Genomic DNA, 21,283 nt, shown 5'->3' on the forward strand with positions numbered 1-21,283 from the left:
GTGTGAATTTTCTCTCTTCTAGACCCCAGAACCTCGACTGCAGGTAATACTATTGTTTGGCTGTTGTATGTGAGCTAACATTTATCTTGTGCTGCAGACTTATGTTGTAAAGTTCACGGATTTTGTTTCACAGATTTTTTTATTGTTGCCTTGTTTTTGAGCTTTTTTTTTATTGTATATAAGTGTTAATTCACCCATGTCACTTCCTCAGATATGTAAAAATAAGGAAATGTGGTAGGATTGAGACAACTATCCATCATAAATCCTAATAATGTGGATTTAAGCAACTTTAGGTTACAACCTTCAATGCTGATAATATTCCATACCAGATAGTAAGCTTTAGAAGGTCTCTGCATGACAAAATGTAAATCAATTTAAACAGGAAAACTCATAAGAGGGTGGTAAAGGGTTATTTTCGTGCAACGTGTTTTGCCATTTTTATTTCTCATGCCGCCGTGAAAAAGCTTTGTTATTCACTGTGTTTCGTGAAATCGGTAAAAAGATCAACGTGCAAGGAATTTTTAATTGTTTGTTCATCATTAAATGGCAATTTTATTTCGCGTTCTTCCGTGCAGATACCCCCCTTTACGCCCCTTTCATAAGAATATGGATAACATTAAATGAATCAGTCATCTATATACAGTACATGCAACCTTAGGCGTTACTGTTTTAGCGATCAGTCAGCGGTCATCGATCAGTCACCGATCAGTCAAGTTCGCGTCAAACTCACGTCACCAATCCGTCAGACTTAAAGTAAAAGTTTTTGACGGATCGGACGGATAGGACCGATCGTCCTTTCTGACGGATTGAACTCTACTACGTCACATGATAAACTTATACAAATTTAGAAATCTTAGTTTCGTTTCATTTAATTAAAATGGCGACATGGAAAATACGAAACATTCAAGTACAAATGATCAACATCTTTTTTTATTAATTATTTAGCAAAGTTTTAAGAATTTAAAAAGAAAAGAAATATGCATATAAAACTAAATTTAAATATTACTATTAAAGAATGGCCATTTTCTTTTTAATTTAGGTTATATTTTTTGTGATTTTATTATTTTCCGAAAATGCTCTTGAAAATAAAATGAAATGATCATTTATTGCAAATTTCGATGTATTATTTTTAAATATTTTTAAGTATTTTATCCTTATAATCTTAAAATTTTTTAAACAAACGTATCCCGAGGCCATAAAATTAACAAATCACAAATAAAAATAAAAATGCTGCAAATTCTCTTAAAAATAAAAAAAATATTGGTAATTTTAAACAACGAGAACAACATTATAGTATATTTTTTCTGATAGGCTTTTAACTTAATAAAAAATAATCAATCCTAAGCTATGAAAAGTACAAAAATCCAATGACGGTCAATAAATTCCATTCAAATAAAGGAATTATTGCATTCTATTTCAACAAAAACAAAAGTTTATGCATATCTATCCTTCTTTATTCACATTTTATTAAAAAATTAGTTATAATGACTAATAGCAATTGCATTGCACTATTTCTGATATAAAAGAAGAAATATTTGTATTTCTATGCAATGCGAATATTAAATTTAGTATCTGATCCCTTCAATTCAACATATTTTATGAAATGCAACCAATCCTGATGTACAAAAAGTACTGAAATCAAATGGTGATTCATTATTTCTATCAAAATGAAGATATTATTGCATTCATTTTCAACACCAACAAAAGTTTAAGCCTTATTCTACTTACAATATTAAAATTCTTATAAAAAAAATAATCTTGAAGCCTTTGACATGTTTGAAATAACTTATTACAAATAACATTGCATTATTTTTTAACAAAACAAGAGAAATTAGTAATTTTAAACAATGCGAACAAAATTTAGGGATATTTTCTATGATCTTCTTTTACTTTTATGAAAAACAACCAATACTAAACTATGAAAAGTACAAACATCTAATGACAGTCAATAATTTTCATTCAAATAAAGAAATTATTGCATTCTTGTTCAACAAAAACAAAAGTTTATGCATATTTATCCTTCATTTATTCACATTTTATTAAACAATACTTATATAAAGGCATTTATAATGACTGATAGCAATTGACGTTGCATTATTTCTGATATAAAAGAAGAAATATTTGTATTTTTAAGCAATGCGAACATTACATTTAGAATCTTTTCCCTTAAATTCAACATATTTTATGAAATACAACAAATCCTGAACCATAAAAAGTACAAAAAGCCATAGGCATTCAATAATTTCTATTAAAAAGAGAAATTATTGAATTCTTATTTAAAAAAAAACAAAATTTATGTATATTTATCCTTAAATTATTCATATCTTATATAAAAGTACTTATCTGAATGCATTACTTATGACTGATTGCAATTGACGTTGAATTATTTCTGATATAAAAGAAGAAATATTTGCATTTTTAAGCAACGCGAAGACAAATTTAGTATCTTTTCCCTGAAATTCAGCATATTTTATGAAAAAAAACTAATCTTGATGTACAAAAAGAATCAAAATCAAATGACGGTTCATAATTTCTATCAAAATAAAGAAATTATTGCATTCTTATCTAACAAAAACAAAAGTTTATGCATATTTATGCTTCAATGATTCACATTTTATACAAAATTACTTATCTAAAGGCATTTATAATGACTGATTGCAATTGAAGTTGCATTATTTCTGATATAAAAGAAGAAATATTTGCATATTTAAGCAATGCGAACAAAAATTTAGTATCTTTTTCCTGAAATTCAGCATATTTAATGAAAAACAACCTATCCTGATGCACAAAATGTACCGAAATCAAATGACGGTTCATAATTTCTATCAATATAATGACATTATTGCATTCATATTCAACACAAAACAAAAGTTTAAGTATTATTCTCCTTACATTATCAAAATTCTTACAAAAAAAATCTTATTGGAGGACTTTGAAATAACAAGTTACAAATTACATTGCATTATTTTTTATCAAAAGAAGAAAAATTGGTAATTTAAATCAATGCGAACAACATTTTAGTATATTTTCTCAGATATTATTTTATTTTTTTAAAAAACAACCAATCCTAAACCATAAAAAGTACAAAAAAGCCATAGAAAGTCAATAATTTAAATTTAAATAGAGGAATTTTGAATTTTTATCAGACAAAAACAAAAGTTTATGTATATTTATCAGTAAATTATTCATATCTTATACAAAAGAACTTATCTGAATGCATTAATTATGACTGATTGCAATTGACGTTGAATTATTTCTGATACAAAAGAAGACATATTTACATTTTCAAGCAACACCAACAAAAATTTAGTATCTTTTCCCTGAAATTCAGAATATTTTTTGAAAAACAACCAATCCTGATGTACAAAAAGAACCAAAATCAAATGACAGTTCATAATTTCTATCAAAATAAAGAAATTATTGCATTCTTATCTAACAAAAACAAAAGTTTATGCATATATTCTTCAATGATTCACATTTTATACAAAATTACTTATCTAAAGGCATTTATAATGACTGATTGCAATTGACGTTGAATTATTTCTGATATAAAAGAAGAAATATTTTCATTTTTAAGCAAAGCGAACAAAAATTTAGTATCTTTTCCCTGAAATTCAGCATATTTTATGAAAAACAACCAATCATGATGTACAAAAAGAACCAAAATCAAATGATGGTTCATAATTTCTATCAAAATTAAGAAATTATTGCTTTCTTATCTAACAAAAACAAAAGTTTATGCATATTTATGCTTCAATGATTCACATTTTATACAAAATTACTTATCTTAAGGCATTTATAATGACTGATTGTAATTGACGTTGCATTTTTTCTGATATAAAAAGGGAAATTTTGCATTTTTAAGCAAAGCGAACAAAAATTTAGTATCTTTTCCTTGAAATTCAGCATATTTTATGAAAAACAACCAATCATGATGTACAAAAAGAACCAAAATCAAATGACAGTTCATAATTTCAGTCAAAATAAAGAAATTATTGCATTCGTATTCAACACAAAACAAAAGTTTAAGTATTATTCTCCTTACATTATCAAAACTCTCACAAAAAAACAAAATCTTATTGGAGGACTTTGAAATAACTAGTTACAAATAATATTGCATATTTTTTTATCAAAAGAAGAAAAGAAAAATTGGTAATTTTAATCAATGAAAACAACATTTAAGTATATTTTCCCAGATATTATTTTGATTTTATAGAATACAACCAATCCTGAATCATAAAAAGTACGAAAAGCCATAGGAGGTCAATAATTTCCATTAAAAGAGAGAAATAATTTAATTCTTATTTAACAAAAACAAAAGTTTATGTATATTTATTCTTAAATTATTCATATCTTATACAAAAGTACTTATCTGATGCATTAACTATGACTGATTGCAATTGAAGTTCCATTATTTCTGATATAAAAGAAGAAATATTTGCATATCTAAGCAATGCAAACAAAAATTTAGTATCTTTTCCTTGAAATTCAGCATATTTTATGAAAAATAACCAATCCTGATGTACAAAATGTACCGAAATCAAATGACGGTTCATTATTTCTATCAAAACAAAGAAATTATTTAATTTGTATTCAACACAAAACAAAAGTTTAAGTAAAATTCTCCTTAAATTATCAAAATTCTTACAAAAAAAATCTTATTGGAGAACTTTGAAATAACTAGTTACAAATAACATTGCATTATTTTCTATCGAAAGAAAAAAAATTGGATAATTTTAAACAATGCGAACAACATTTTAGTATCTTTTCTCAGATATTATTTTGATTTTATAAAAAAGCAACCAATCCTGAACCATAAAAAGTACAAAAAACCATAGGCGTTCCAATATTTTCCATTAAAAAAGAGAAATTATTGAATTCTTATTTAATAAAAACCATAGTGTATGTATATTTATCATTAAATTATTCATATCTTATACAAAAGTAATTATCTGAATGCATTAACTATGACTGATTGCTATTGACGTGCATTATTTCTGATATAAAAGAAGAAATATTTGCATTTTTAAGCAACTCGAACAAAAATTTAGTATCTTTTTCCTGAAATTTAGCATATTTTATGAAAAACGACCAATCCTGATGTACAAACAGTACAAAATAATGAAATGATTGCATCTTTAATCAACACAAATTAAAGTTTTAGTATTTTAATACTTATTTTTTTTAAATTCTATCAAAGAAACTTTTCTTGATATTTGGCCTTTTAAATGACTAATCAGAAATAACATTGCATTATATATGTTATAAAAAGAAGAAATATTGGTAATCTAGAACAAAAATTAAAACAACACTCTAAATTAATTAATCCAAACAAAGCTGTATGTATCTTTACTGTTCTACTATTTTTATTTTCATCATCTAACGACAACAAATAGAGTACTTATTTTAAATGATAACATTTTATCGCTTTTTAGTGATAAATAAATAACGAATAAAGGTGTCTTCGTAGAGGTCCGCGTTTATCGACTGTAAATACTGTGGAGTTCGTTTTACATAAGAATTTTAATTATATATGTATCCGTCCGATCCGTGAATACAATTAATTTACGGATCGATCGCTGACCGTTGTCACGGTAACTCTCATATAGCCTATTTGACGTATCTGACGGATTCTATGGGTCATCAGTCATCGATCAGTCAAACATCCGTCACCGATCATTCACCGATCAGTCAAGTTCACGTCAAACAGTAACGCCTAAGGTTGCAAGTACTGTATAGCTTTATCCGCATATGATTTAATTAAAAAATCAATGATTTTTGCTTGTTTAACAATACTTGTAAATGGACTTTTAGGTCTAAATTTTGGACCATTATTTTTGTTTGTTTATATATAGGTTCTTGTTTTGTTTTTGTTTTATTATAAAACTGATCATTTGATATTTGAAGGATTAATGTAAAACAAATTACAGTAAAATGAAGCTTTTGTGGATTGTTTGACATTGGTAGTGTTTAATGATTTTTGCAAAAATAAAAGTCAATTAAAAAAATAGAGATAAGCTAATTTGAGCCAATTGTTCGTGTATTATCTAACCAGTGTGTTACACTTAAAGGAGCTCATTGGAAATTAGAGGAAGTGCTTTTATCGCCAATCATCAGAAAGAAATCAATTTATAAGTGCATTTTAAGGCTTGTTTGCATAGTTTTAGCTAATTGTTTTATGTTTATCTTTTTAACCAACTTTAACATCAATTCTAAAAGAATTCAACCTCTTATCTAAAAAAAAAAGAACAGATTATTTACATAATGGTAAGACAGCAACCCAACAACACATGTCATATTACATATGGCTGATTTAATTACATAGAGTTCTAGAAAGAAATTAATGCAACTGATAATCTTAAAATGTTCTTCCAGTCCTGCATTTTTTGGGACAGTATTTCACAATATAACACAAAGCTTTTCCACTGAATACACTTATGTATGGAGATCAGGATTTCATATGTTAACACTTTTGTATGGAGATCAGGATTTTAGATGTTAACACATTTGTATGGAGATCAGGATTCTATGTGTTAACACTTTTTTATGCTGCACATATCCTCATATCATTCCTGTCATAGAGGTCGGAGTTTTTATATGCAGATTTATTAGCTAAAGTGTTATAATGTTCAAATATAAGCTGTATCTTCATGTCTTATAGAGATAAGCATATTTTAAGATAATTTATAAGAGTGCAGTGTTATGCGTTATAATTGGGTATTGGGTGCTTTCTTAAAACAGAAAGACTGGCTTGGATTTTTTGAATTTAAGTGAAACAAATTTTTTCCAGCCATATCTATTTTTGGCTATGATATGCAACAGAGATTTTCAGAAAATCCAATCAGTCAATGAATAATTTTATGACAGGATTAAATTGGTACTATAGATATTTGCTTGCTAGAATTTAGTAAGAGAAATTCTTACATTTTGACAGCATATCTTTATTGGACTGAGATAGTAAAAAGTATAAAAACATTATTGCTAATTGCAGAGAAAAATGGCATAAACAACTTCTGTTTGTACATCATCTATAAGGGCTAGCTGCAATATCTTTGTCCAAAAAATGTTGTCAAAATCAAGATTCTCTTATTTTTACATTTGACAATTTTGCTCACCTAGCTATTCTAAAAATGAAATGAAAATGTAGATTAAGACAAAGAAGTCAAAAAGCTTTTGCAAAGAAATGGAAATTAAGGGAACATGCATGGGGGAGGGGATAATTGCTTGGAATATTTTTGGTTGTTAATGTGACAAAATTCTCATCAAAATTTATGTTATTTTATTTTGTGCTTAATGAGAGCAAGAATTGTAAAAAACTGTAGTTTGTATATTTTTGCTAATTATAGGAATGGAATTTCCACTCTATAATTTGGGCTATTTATAGTTTGTGTATTAGCTAATTATAGATTTGGATTTTCAAGTCTATATATTTTGGGCTATTTATAGTTTGCTATATTTTCTATTTTCTGCTTTTTCTAACCTGCTATATAGTGTAATGAGGAAGACGGAATGTATAACCATCAAATTATGTCATTACGACGATCGCTAACACAAGATGATTTAAAACATCGTCTACAGGTGGCGCTACATGAAGGATCAGCCAACATTGCTCAAACTCTTGTAGGACTAAATGTTAGAACAGCCTACACTCATGCAGGTAAGGTTAACATGGTGATATTTTGTGAGTATATCTCAGCATAAATATGTTTAGTTGCACAGTATTTACTGAAAGTTGATCTCTAATGAAAATTAAGAAGTAACATTTGTGAAAAAAACTACCTGAACAGGTTATTTTCCATTTTCATTTTTTCGAGGAAATATTTCACCACATATGATTGTGCAATTGGATCATTTGAACATTTTACTTTAATCATCTAACACATATGTAGTGAAGTAGACAGAAGAAAATAACCTCAGGTATGCAATGTAAATATTTTGATTTTTCTGTGTTCAAAATAATGGTAATCAACTGTATAAATACATTTACACAGTTATATTACTTGGAATTTTCATATTGAGATTAACTTTCAGCCAAATATAAACTAAAAAGAGCATGTAAGATTTCTAGTTTCTATAATAACACAATTCTTTTTCTTTTTCTGCATAACATAAGAGTTCTGATAGTGATTTCACTGAGACGGTCTCATCACGGTTGCCACGGCGAATTATAACAGTTCAGCAAAATATACCAAGGGCACTAACTCCTCCACCACCAAGGAGGAGTTATCCTTTTGCTATATGTGAAGGTGTTCCTACATTGGAGGAAACTTTATCACAGATAAGACCACCACCCAGAGATCCATTTGAAAATTGTGAGTGAAGGTTGTGATGGCTGGCTATTTATCCTGTGAATTAACAGTTGTGAGAATGTGTTTGTTTGTGCTAGCCTGTCCAGTTTTTATTGTGTATTTCTTATTGTTTGTGCTAGCCTGTCCAGTTTTTATTGTGTATTTCTTATTGTTTGTGCTAGCCTGTCCAGTTTTCATTGTGTATTTCTTATTGTTTGACTGTTTACCAATAATTTACACTGTTTATGTCTGTGTGGCTGGTTGGGGTGTGATTGTCTAACATTTCTCGGCTAAACTGGGCTAGTGTACTTGTTGGAGTGTGATTTTCTTACATTTCTCAGCTAGACTTTTCTGGGCTAGTGTACTCGGAATATTTAACTATAACATGTGTTTTGATTTCTATCTTAGAAACTGTAGATTAAACTCCTTATATCTTTCTAATGTACTATACTCAGAATATGGTATATAATATACACATGCTAGATATGTTTGTCTTGTAGAAATCATTGTTAGGTTTAGTCATATACTGACTCTGGTGTTGGACATTACAGCAATAATTGTGTTTGCTACTTTAATCAGTTGTATTAAATGGAGGAAATTATACATTTGTTAATTGTACTAATTTAAAATCTCAGTGATTTTTTGACTTGTAAGAATTACAAATTGACATTGGTCTACATATTACTCCTATTAACTGGGATTTACAGGGATTCCCCCAGATTAGGCCATGGAAAAATGAATGTTGGGTTCTGCTAACATGTGAAAATTATTAAGGCTCTGCAGGAAGGAAAAACTTTATTTTATATTATTTTTTTGTGAAAAATCAGTTTTGCCCTACAGAGAATGTTGTTGTTAACCTGATATTAAATTTTTTCGTCTGCAAAAAAAAAAAAGAAGAATTGACCCGAAGGGTAAAAAAAGACCCGCTGGGTTAATGGAAACAAACAATCATATCTGCATGGCCTTACACCCATTCTCTTATTTACTTACACGGTTTAATTTAACCTGAAACAGATGAGATACAGATGATCTGACTGGGACAAAAACAATCAGACTGTGACAAGTACCAATTGGGTACACCCTTTAAAAGGCTTTTTGTATAGGACTTAGGACTAACAGGAGTTACTGCCCTTAGATAATCTTTTTTTTATCAAGTTTAGTATTTTTACTAAGTTCTTTGAAAACAATGTAAACAGAGAGTGCTTGTATAGAACAAATAAAGACTTTAAAATTGGTATTTAATGCTTCTTTAATTAGCACATGGCATTAAGGAGTAAAAGCAAAGACTGCTCGGCTAGGAGTTTGAATAATGTGTTAGGGTAGAGTGACATCTTTTCCTGAGGATCGTTACCTTGTGAACTATCATGTTAAAAATCTGATCTTGTACAAAGAACAGTTTATTATCATATCACATTAGCATGTTCTCGTCCTGAATATGCATTAAATTGCCACTGGAGGATAAACACACATCCAGCCATCTTCTAATACATATAGAATGTTTGTCCTAAAAAATGTATTTGTTTATTGATTGTCCAGTAGGTAACACCTACTACATGTAGTTATAAAAATGATCTTTTTAAAACATCAAACCTTAGCAGCATCCTTGTTCGTCAAAGGTCTAAGTACTTTATCTACAGTGATCCTGTCAACACTAAGGTTGTAGGGTCGAACCTAGCTTCAATCTTAACTGACTAGGATTGTTAGTTTTCTTGCCAAATGTTTGGTGATTCTTTCTGGGAACTACGCTTCCTCCACCAATAAAACTTACTGACATGGTATAGTCATGTGTGCTGAAAGTGGGGTTAAGACCAGCAATCAATCAACCAAACCTAAGCCTAAGTCCTTAAATCTCTTAAGGGGATAGATATAGGTTATTGGAAATGAATCTTAAAAATCACCGACACTTTTATATGTAAACCATTTCCAATATTACCAATTTACTCTTAAAGAGTTATCTCCCTTATCCCCGATCTTCCAAGCTAACATCCCCCCTAATAACTGTTGAATATAATTGTCGTGTATTATAAGTATGGTCAAAGGACCCCTCTACATTAATATTTGGATAAATTAACAATTTTCTTTCTCCTTTTGCTTCTCACATTACTACATAGCACTCTCTCACTCTCTCACTCTCTATCTCTCTCTCTTTAGTACTTGAATTAGTTAGATGTGGAACTTAGAAATTAGACTATTAATATATGGATTATGGGTGGTATATTTCAGGAAACTTTTAACTTGTGTACTTTCCATTCATAGTTTTTTTTTATATTTACAAATCACCTCCTTCAATAGACTATTATACATTTTATCATTTTATTTATATTTGTAACTGAAATTTTTGAGAAAATCTGAATTTTATTTGAAAGTTAGATCAATGAGTGTATACTTTTCTCAATTTACAACAAATGTTGCCAAATGGATATAAGAAGATGTGGTATGAGTGCCAATGAGACAATTCTCCATCCAAGTCACAATTTGTAAAAGTAAACCATTATAGGTCAAAGTACGGCCTTCAACACGGAGCCTTGGCTCACACAGGACAGCAAGCTATAAAGGGCCCCAAAAATGACTAGTGTAAAACCATTCAAACAGGAAAACCAACGGTCTAATCTATATAAAAAACGAGAAACACTTATGAACCACATCAACAAACGACAACCACTGAACATCAGGTTCCTGACTTTGGGACAGGTGCAAACAAATGCAGCAGGTTTAAACGTTTTAATAGGCGCCAACCTATAAGAATGCTTTCCTGAGTTGATGGTAAAGCTTTATATGTCATATGGTAAAAGAGTTGGGGAATCTGTCTACAGATGCCTAATGGTCTGGAATTACTGTGTCTGGCTTATTTCTGTTGTCCTTGACCTTAATTTCATGGTTCAATGACTGTATAAAAAAAAATGTGTATTTGTGTATTAAATAATAAGAGAAATCTGACAACTATATTATAGCTCCACCCTATCTCCTATTTGCCTAAATTTTCAATTTTTCATTATTTTCAAACCATTTGTCACACTTTTCTACTAACTGAACAAAATGAATACATATTTTGTAGCAGCTTTGAAGTGATGATTTGAAACATGCGAGTACTTTATGGATCTCTCAAACACCTACCTTCTGATTTCCAATACTTTGTATTATCCTCATCTCATGGGTTTTCATGCTATTTAGAATGGGTTGTGATGTTACAATTTCCATTGAAAAAGCATGTATAGTACAAATTCATATGACGTACGAAAACATATGATCTGACCATAAAAGTGAGGGTATGCTTAGCATATGTATTCTTGTCTGGTATATAGAATCTTTGCAAGATGTTTTATTCATCAGACAGGATTCAACTGACCAAAATTTTCATGGTCAATTGGTCATCTTTATGTTTCTTAATCAGGTTCATTTCTTAGATACTATAAATAATAGGTCAACTGTAGTGTGTAGATACTATAAATAATAGGTCAACCTTATGTAGTATGTAGAATGATTGTAAGGTTGACATGGTTTCCTGACCTTGACCTCAATTTCATGGTTCATTAGACTAAGTTTAAGTGATTAGGTCTGTTTCTCCAAATTAGGTCTACTTTATTTGATGTTTTGAGTGAATGTAAGCTTACATAAAACTGAGAATGGAAATGGGGAATGTGTCAAAGAGACAACAACTTGACCAAAGAGCAGAAACAGCCCAAGGCCACCAATGGGTCTTCAACACAGCGAGAAAATCCTGCACGGGCTTCAGCTGACCCCGAAATAAAAATGTGTACTAGTTCAGAGACTAAACTCCGTAACAATTGAAAAGAGCAAAGACTGGGGTCCATAATTTTGAAACAGCACACAGGAATTGAATAAAGTAAAAAGACAAAACTGTTCGGTTCTAATGGTTCATCTATCCTTGACCTCATTTTGATTGTTCATTGGTCAATGTTGAGTGTTTAGGTATAAGGTCTTGTTTCTCAGATGCTACACATGTAAGTTGTTAGTTTAATATTCCAGATGTACTTGTCTGTCTGTGGGGTTTCATCTGACCTTGATCTTAATGTCACAACTCATTGATAATGAATTTATTTTATGTGATAATTATAGTAAGACTTCGATCTTAAAGATTCAATCATAAACAATAAAGTGGATACTTGTAGGTGTTTTAAGGCTAAGCTTGTCTCCTTTCATTTATTTTCTATTAAAACGTGCGACTTAATTTAATCTAATAACAAAAGTCAAAATAAGTATTCTTATTTCTTCATGTTATATGATATTGTCAACTTTTATTTCACTGTGTACTTAAATATGTGTTTATGGTATCTGTATATGTGTTCATGGTATCTATATATGTGTTCATGGTATCTATATATGTGTTCATGGTATCTGTTTATGTGTTCATGGTATCTGTATATGTGTTCATGGTATCTGTATATGTGTTTATGGTATCTGTATATGTGTTCATGGTATCTATATATGTGTTCATGGTATCTGTGTATGTGTTCATGGTATCTGTATATGTGTTCATGGTATATATTAATATTTATATTACAGATGCGTTTAGAGACATGAATTCTACGATGCCATCACTACCTCTACCTAGAGACATCAGGTATTTATTGTCATTATATATTATTTTTTTGTACTTTCAGCTTCTTTTAACATTCATATTTCATTTGAGTTTTTGATTATGATTAACAGTGTGTAAATGATGTACACATTTTTTCTGCTTCTTTTTAATTAACTTACTGCTTGAATTATACTATGTTTAATGTTGTTTAACTTGTGTAATTTATTAACTTTTCTTGCAGTTGTAAACAGCTAAAAAGGTTGAATGAAAAATTTTTTAAGAATGTGACAGAAAACCAGTTAATATAAGATAAGGAGATGTGGTATGATTGCAAATGGGACAACTATCCTGCAGAGTCCAAATATTGTGATTTCAGCAATCATAGGACACTGTACAGCCCTCAACAATGAGCAAACCAATGCCCTAAAGTCAGATCAAAAAGGCCCTTACAAAGGCAAAATGTGAAACAATTTAACAAAATAATCTGCTAAAAAAAATATAATTATATGTGTTAACAATAAGTACATGTATATGTATTGTCAACATACCTTATGCTTTAAGCAATGTATTTGTTGCATACCTGCCAACCTTTCAGAGCTACATAGTGGTAGATCTTCCTCTTTCTAGTTCCCTGACGAGGGACATTATATGTGCAATCTTTTATTATTCAATGTCACAAATGCTTGTTTATCCTAATAACTTTCTGAAAGATGATCCTATACATGTATAAGGAGTAAATCTAGATTAACTCCACCTCATTTAATATTTATGGTCATGAATTAGAAGTTAGGAGATATATATATATATATATATGTATCCAAGGTGTGAGTTCGAATCCGGCTGAGGGACAAACAAAAATTTGTCAGCATAAAAATCTAACTCTAACACTGTTGGGTGTAATTTTCAGACTTATATAAATATTTGTATTAACTCTGTATCTCAAACACACTGAGATCCAGTGGGCATATATATATTGTATGGTTGTTACTTGCTTAGATTTGTTTGTATGATATACTAATTTCTAGTGACTGTATAATGAATTTAACCATTATCCCATACAGTATATAAAAATTGTTGAGTTAGATTGCTGACAAATAAAAAATACATTATGTATAAAATATAAATATAATATCTACACACGCTTAAAACACATGTCTTATGTCTATCTCTTAGATTCGCCTTCCGTGACAAGGTAACACTACGACTTTTGAAGTTATATTTTTATATAGCAGATGTGGTCGAGTGGTCTAGAGAGCTGGACATGAGGCTAAGCCATTGGTGCTGTAGTGTATCTAAGGTGTGAGTTCGAATCCCGCTGTGGGACGGACAAATATTTGTCAGCATAAAAATCTAACTTTAACACTGTTGGGTGTAATTTTCAGACTTATATATATATATATATATGACTGCAAGAATTGTTACTGTTTTATTTTGTTTTGCATGCTATCTGTATATTATTTACTAACCAATGATTACAGTACTGATGATGGAAGCGGTGAAAGTGAGGCTGACTTTACCTCCGCGACCTTATCTCTTGCTGCTAGGAATAATCCATATGTTCATCAAGATTCTGTTCAGTTACAAATGCTTCCGTTAGATGTCACATCAAAAAAATCATACAGGTATAAACAAATGCTTCCATTAGAAATAGGATATTCACATTTTAATACAAAGTACAGGTTTAAAGAATCTTCCTCATACCATCATACTAATGATTTTTTGGATATTTTTCACACTTCCACACAACAGGTTTTAGGTTTTTTTATCACACATCCACACAACAGGTTTGGGTTATTTTTCACACTTCCACACTCGGATTTGTTTTGATATCCACTTTTCCACAGTTCAAGTTAATGTTAATCCAACAATTCTACAATTTAAGTTAATGTTAATACCCACAAGTCCACACTCCAAGTTGTTAATACCCACAAGTCCTCACTCCAAGTTAATGTTAATACCCACAAATCCACAATCCAAATTACTGTTAATACCCATAACTCCACACTGCATCTTTATGTAAATACCAACAATTTGAGGCTATGATTTTTGTAAATACCCACAATTCACACTTTTAAAGAGTTTTAAGATCGTCTGAAAAACAATTTGGTAGTTATTTTGCCAAACACGAATATAATGCAAAAATCTTTTGCTTACAGTTTTGCAATTCTATGGAATAGCTTACCAATGAACATAAAAACATCAACATGTGAAAAGTTTATTTTTATTTAAATCTAAATGCTTTAAATATCTCTGTCAAGCCACACAGAGATAGTTTATTAATTAACAAAAACACAAAGAAACAATATTAATCTTATGTATATATACTACCTGCTTGGTTTTATTGTTTATTTGTATGTACTATATCATTTTAAACAAGTCTAAATTGAAAACAAAGTTCAAACCTATGATTGCGTTGGATAAAAAACGCAATTTTTATACGTGTGCATGCAAAACAAATTTCTTGGTAGAGGGGTCTAAATACAGCACAAACAACATTTTCCAAAAGACCTAAAAAGTGAAAAAGTATATTTTAACAAAACGCATTTGACTAAAAGGTCGAACAACAGATGTTCTTAATATATGTATACACTTACTTGATGAGAGCTCCAAGTACGATTAGTGAAAACTTATTGGGTTACCATCTTTAAATAAAGAATATTATTATTATTATCATTCTAATTCCATAATATGGTTTATTTAAATATCCGCAATTTCATACCTAAAAACATCAAAGGCAGACACAGGAAGTTCTTTAGAACAGTTTTTTGAAAGAAATTATCTTTTTAATTGAAATCAAATGTAATAAAATGAATTTCATTGAGCATTTTATTGTTATATTTATACAATCAGTTATGAAGCATCTGTCTTAACAATTAAAGTTTAGAATTATATTCAAAAGTAAAACATTAACATATATGTTGCTGTGTATATACAGTTGTGTTCTAAGTAAAGACTATTTCAAGGAGGGATGAGCCAGAAAGTAATTGTATTAAAAAAAATGACTGGTTTTAATAGGGAAAACAGTCTGACTCTTAAAGTGCTTGTTATAAAATGACAAAATGTTTTTAGGGTAGGTTAGGGTTAGCTGTAACACAGGTATTTTTGGAGGTTTAACTAACAGTAACTAATTTGCATACTTATATATATATAGATATAACTTACTTACATTGTATCATGTATCATAATAACTGTTTATTTATATATGGATTTCATCTACATAACAAGAACAAATTTTCAGTTGTTATGATAGAAACAAAGGAATAAGGGCAATAAGCCCCTATTTTGCCCAAATATTAGTGCAAATTGAAAAGTTACCATATATGTTCTTAAATTTGTCCTAACTACACTGTGGTACAAGGTGTTGAGAAAATAATAACAAATTCACATTTCATGAATTGCCATGGAAAAAAACCATGACGAAATTTGGGTTTTTGGTGAAATTTCTTTATTTTTCTATAACAACTTCTTAGTATATACATTGTATGTGATTAGAAAAGTATGTGCACACCCAAGAAATAGTAATATTAAGCAATGAAATAAGGGCAATAAGCCCCGGGGGCCTCTTATTTGGCCCAAATATTAGTGTCCTTCTTCTGTCCATCTTCTGTACAAATAAATAAATGTGATTTTAGTATGCAAATGTTATCTCTTGATATAATACTTTTGATGTATATATAACCAGTAATATTGATAACTGTTTTTGTCACTGATGGGTCAATATACACAATACATTTCAGGCAGACAATAATAGTAGCCTTTTCTTCAATTCCTCTGTCCATATAGTAAACTTGGAAATGATGGAATGTTTCGAAGCTGAAACATTTTGAAAGATGTGGTTAAATTTTGATTTAGATGAGATCCTCTATACATCTAGGTATACTTTTGACTATATCACAGTCTTCAAGGTGACATTCCCACGCCCTGTGATACATGTACATATAGGGCTAAAACTACATTTTATTTTTACAGGAGTGGTCCAATAACAAGGACCTCTAGGAGACAGTCCACACCCTCTATTACCTTCAACAATACTCCCCCAAACATATTCTCTGTTACTGATGAGATTAAAACAGAGAAAAGACCCAGAATTACTCCTAATGCAGGACCATTGGTAAGTCTTATGTTTATTAATAAATTCTATAACATAATTATTTTCATCAGACATTTTATTGGTTTCATATAAAGAAAAAGGAAAAAAGAAGGAAAAACAATAATATCAACCATCAGATGTTTTTTAAAAAGTATATTCTGTTTTACCTATTCTAGTAAATGGATAGTACAAAGAATAATACGCCTGTTTAGACTTCTTTAGATAGCTTTATATAGCAAAATGATCAGTAAGCAAGTTTAGACATCTTCAATTTGTTGTTCCATGTGAGATTCATAATGTCATGTATCATCTCAAGTCATGTTTCATTTTAATCAAATAGGAGACATTATTAAAGGGATTTCATTTAAGTTTTATATCTGAGACGGAGTGACATGTAGGTAATTAAAGGAGTGATCCCTACAAACCCCTATGACTTGACAGATATCTTTTTAATATAATATCCAAGTACACATGCCAGTCATCAATTCCAAATCACTATAAAGAAATGTTTTTTTGTCGGGTCACAATTGTTTTTTGTACATCTTTCTGACTGCCAACCTTAGATGTTTAATATGTTAAGTTTGATATTCAGATAATTTTAAAAAGTTTATTGTGAGTTATCTCCTTTTGTCTGTGTAATATTCGGTTATCCTATAGTAATAATTCTGTGTTTAGTGTTGTTGGGAGTTATATCACTTTGTCTGTGTAATATTTGGTTATCCTATAGTAATAATACTGTGTTTAGTGTTATTTTGAGTTTAATACCAGGTTATACCCTACTGTTTAGTGTTATTATGAGTTCTCTCCCTTTGTGAGTTTAATACAAGGTTATACAGTACTGTTAAGTGTTATTATGAGTTGTCTCCCTTTGTGAGTTTGATACAAGGTTATACCCTACTGTTTAGTGTTATTATGAGTTATCTCCCTTTGTGAGTTTAATACCAGGTTATACTGAACTGTTTAGTTTTATTTTGAGTTGTCTCCCTTTGTGAGTTTAATACAAGGTTATACTGTACTGTTTAGTGTTATGAGTTATCTCCCTTTGGTAGTTTAATATTAGGTTATACTGTACTGTTTAGTGTTATTTTGAGTTGTCTCCCTTTGTTAGTTTAAAACAAGGTTATACTGTACTGTTTAGTGTTATAATGAGTTGTCTCCCTTTGTTAGTTTAATACTTGTTACACTGTACTGTTTAGTGCTACTATGAGTTGTCTCCCTTTGTTAGTTTAATACAAGGTTATACTGTTGTTTAGTGTTATTATTGGTTGTCTCCCTTTGTTAGTTTAATACAAGGTTATACAGTACTGTTTAGTGTTATACTGTACTGTTTTGTGTTATTATGAGTTGTCTCCCTATGTTAGTTTAATACAAGGTTATACAGTACTGTTTAGTGTTATTATTAGTTGTCTCCCTTTGTTAGTTTAATACAAGGTTATACAGTACTGTTTAGTGTTATTATTAGTTGTCTCCCTTTGTTAGTTTAATACTAGGTTAAACACTGTACATTAATTATAAACAAACTTGTGATAGTTTGAATATCAATATAAAAAATTATTAGTATAAAGTAGCATAGGCAACACATTAGACAAAAGAAAAAAGGGTGAAAAATCAAAACACAACATAGAGGTTGCAGTCTTGTAATTGACTGCTACATAGAAAAAAATTGTCATGTTCATATCATGTATGTACTAATGTGAAATTGTGATTTAATCGAAAAAAAAGTGGGTCATGCCACGAAGAATAAAAAGTTACGTAACCCTGAAGTTAAAACAATTTTTTTCTACTTTCTATTTGCTGTTTTTACTAGGCCGCACCACTTCCAGTAAACATGATATCCTTCCACTTTCTTGGATTGATATCCCCAAAAAGATGCAAGATTTTTTTTAAATCTATATATATGTTTCAATTCAGCATAAACTTTTAATCAAACAGAAAAAATTGAGTCCATAAAATAATTCAGAAAAAAATGGACTATTTTATTTCCCTCCATGTTTTGACATGCACCGGAAACTGGAGTTGTAATACAAGACTGGTACCTATAACTATAATGACATGTCTTAAAAAAATAAATCATTTACTTAGTTTCATTAAGTAGCCATATTTGAACATAAAAAATGCCATTAAAAATATTGTTTAGTTGTATTAATAAATATAATCCCACTATTAAAGGAGTACCCCTTTCTGAAAAAAGGCAAAATTTTGAAATAAGTCATGCCTATCAAATGATCTGTAAATCTCATTCTAGTCTATCTTTATGAATGTTTTCTTGTTATTTGGATACTGTGAAGCTAGAAGAGAATTCTTATTTATTATTTTTATTTTTTTCCTTCTATTTGATTGAACCACATTCAATAGTTTACCCCTCCCCCTTTTTTCCATGAAAACTACCCAAGTGGGCCTCTTGTTTAAGTCAAATTGAAAAACTACCCAAAACTTTTTCATATTGAAGAATTTGTTGCAATTCAACTATCTAAAGACAAGAATGACCATACCTTTCTCTTTTTGACTATACAGGTCTTTATACATGCCTACTATATGATGGTTTTTAGACTGTACTTGACACCTCAATGCATATAAAATTTGCAATAAAATTCAAGAAAAAACAAAATGAATACTCAAGTTGGTGTTATTGGTAAGAATATTGATTACTTGTCACACCTAATCACAAAAATCCTTGTCATGATGGATAGTTTTAGAAAAATTCTACTTTTTGAACAAATTTTTAACCCAAATATGGAATTTTCAATTAACCATACAATGCCACAGACAGGCAAAGAAGTCATAGACTATTGTAAAGTGAACATTTTGTAAAAATCTTTTCACCAAAAGTTCATTTTATACATATTCTACCTATATGTCAACAATTGAGCCATAAAAATAATAACCCTAAAGATAAAATTTACTTTTGTATGTAGCTGTCCCTTCAAACTTTACACTGATTTTCAATGAAACTGTGCAACTAGAATTTTCATCACAAGAAGAAGATTTTATAGAGGAAAAAATCTTTCTATGTTCTTTTTAACTAAAAATCATGTATGTAATACTACCAGAATCTCAATTTACCTCAAACTGATGTGCTTTATATCTATTTATACTTTTGAATGGTGTCTTGTATAAAAAATCATAATTATTACATAATTTCTGTTTTTTCATTGTAACTTGATACCCCATGATTTTTTTTTCTTAAAAAGTCCTTTAATCATGATGTTTTGTCATTCTGGGCACACAAAAATTCACATGAGCTACTTCCTTGCAGTGAAGATAGGAAAAAATTACCCTATGCAGGTTGCAGTCTTGTAATTGACTGCTCCATAGGCTTACATGCAAAACAGCTGATCTTTGAAAATAAAAAAATTAAAAATGCTACATAGAAAAAAATTTTCATGTTCATATCATGTATGTACTACATGAAATTGTGATTTAATCGAAAAAAAAGTGGGTCATGCCACGAAGAATAAAAAGTTACGTAACCCTGAAGTCAAAACAATTTTTTTCTACTTTCTGTTTGCTGTTTTTACTAGGCCGCACCACTTCCAGTAAACATGATATCCTTCCACTTTCTTGGATTGATATCCCCAAAAAGATGCAAGATTTTTTTTAAATCTATATATGTTTCAATTCAGCATAAACTTTTAATCGAACAAAAAAAATTGAGTCCATAAAAAAATTCAGAAAAAATGGACTATTTTATTTCCCTCCATGTTTTGACATGCACCGGAAACTGGAGTTGTAATACAAGACTGGTACCTAGAAAACTGGCGGAAATAAATCAAAAATGACTTAAAATTTGACTTTAGGTGATAATTAAATAATGTCATCAAGTCCATGATTGTGAAGAATCGTCATGGTTATAAAATGGAGGGGAGAAGATACCAAATTGAGGGGGAAGGGGGGGGGGACAATAAAAAACCACAAGTCAAATAAAAAGACAAAAAGACAATCATCAACAAAACAGTAGAAAATTAAACATTGAACAAAACAATCTTTTCAAAAACTAGACAGAAACTCAAGTGCTCCAGTTTGTAGTTTCTGCTCCACTATTTACTGACAAATCATCAGTCAGACAATTTTATAGAGAATTTTTCCAAAACTATAGCAATGTTTACATGCGTGTTATTGACATTTCCAATACTATAGCAATGTTTGCATGGGTGTTATTGACATTTCCAATACTATAGCAATGTTTACATGCGTGTTATTGACATTTCCAATACTATAGCAATGTTTACATGCGTGTTATTGACATTTCCAATACTATAGCAATGTTTACATGCGTGTTATTGACATTTCCAATACTATAGCAATGTTTACATATTATAATTGTTTAGCAGACAATATATGGAGAAGAAGCTGTACCAAAGGTAG

The 21,283-nt window shown here is 29.8% G+C and overlaps 1 protein-coding gene and 1 long non-coding RNA gene across 52 annotated transcripts in view; both read left to right on the forward strand.

Annotated features, from left to right (window-relative positions):
* The window catches only part of LOC127723104 (uncharacterized), a 268,798-nt gene that overhangs the window by 156,519 nt on the left and 90,996 nt on the right, over positions 1-21,283 (forward strand). For 35 of the 50 annotated variants that reach the window (XM_052229577.1, XM_052229578.1, XM_052229579.1 and 32 more), the window contains exons 25-29: positions 23-43; positions 8,114-8,312; positions 12,813-12,870; positions 14,307-14,450; positions 16,798-16,939. In XM_052229577.1, the coding sequence (XP_052085537.1) occupies positions 23-43; positions 8,114-8,312; positions 12,813-12,870; positions 14,307-14,450; positions 16,798-16,939 (564 nt within the window). Of the gene's footprint in view, positions 1-22; positions 44-7,491; positions 7,658-8,113; positions 8,313-12,812; positions 12,871-14,306; positions 14,451-16,797; positions 16,940-21,246; positions 21,280-21,283 lie in introns of all 50 variants that reach the window. The other 15 variants (XM_052229550.1, XM_052229554.1, XM_052229558.1 and 12 more) reach the window with 5 other exon arrangements.
* On the forward strand, positions 17,678-18,378 carry LOC127723113 (uncharacterized). 2 transcript variants are annotated; one of them, XR_007991866.1, is made up of 3 exons: positions 17,678-17,922; positions 17,979-18,154; positions 18,291-18,378. It is a non-coding gene; the product is annotated as an uncharacterized LOC127723113 (long non-coding RNA). The 2 variants fall into 2 exon arrangements; XR_007991867.1 differs by having other exon boundaries at positions 18,038-18,154.

The sequence above is a fragment of the Mytilus californianus genome, unplaced genomic scaffold (genome assembly GCF_021869535.1).
Source record: "Mytilus californianus isolate M0D057914Y unplaced genomic scaffold, xbMytCali1.0.p SCAF_13, whole genome shotgun sequence".
NCBI lineage: Eukaryota > Metazoa > Mollusca > Bivalvia > Mytilida > Mytilidae > Mytilus > Mytilus californianus.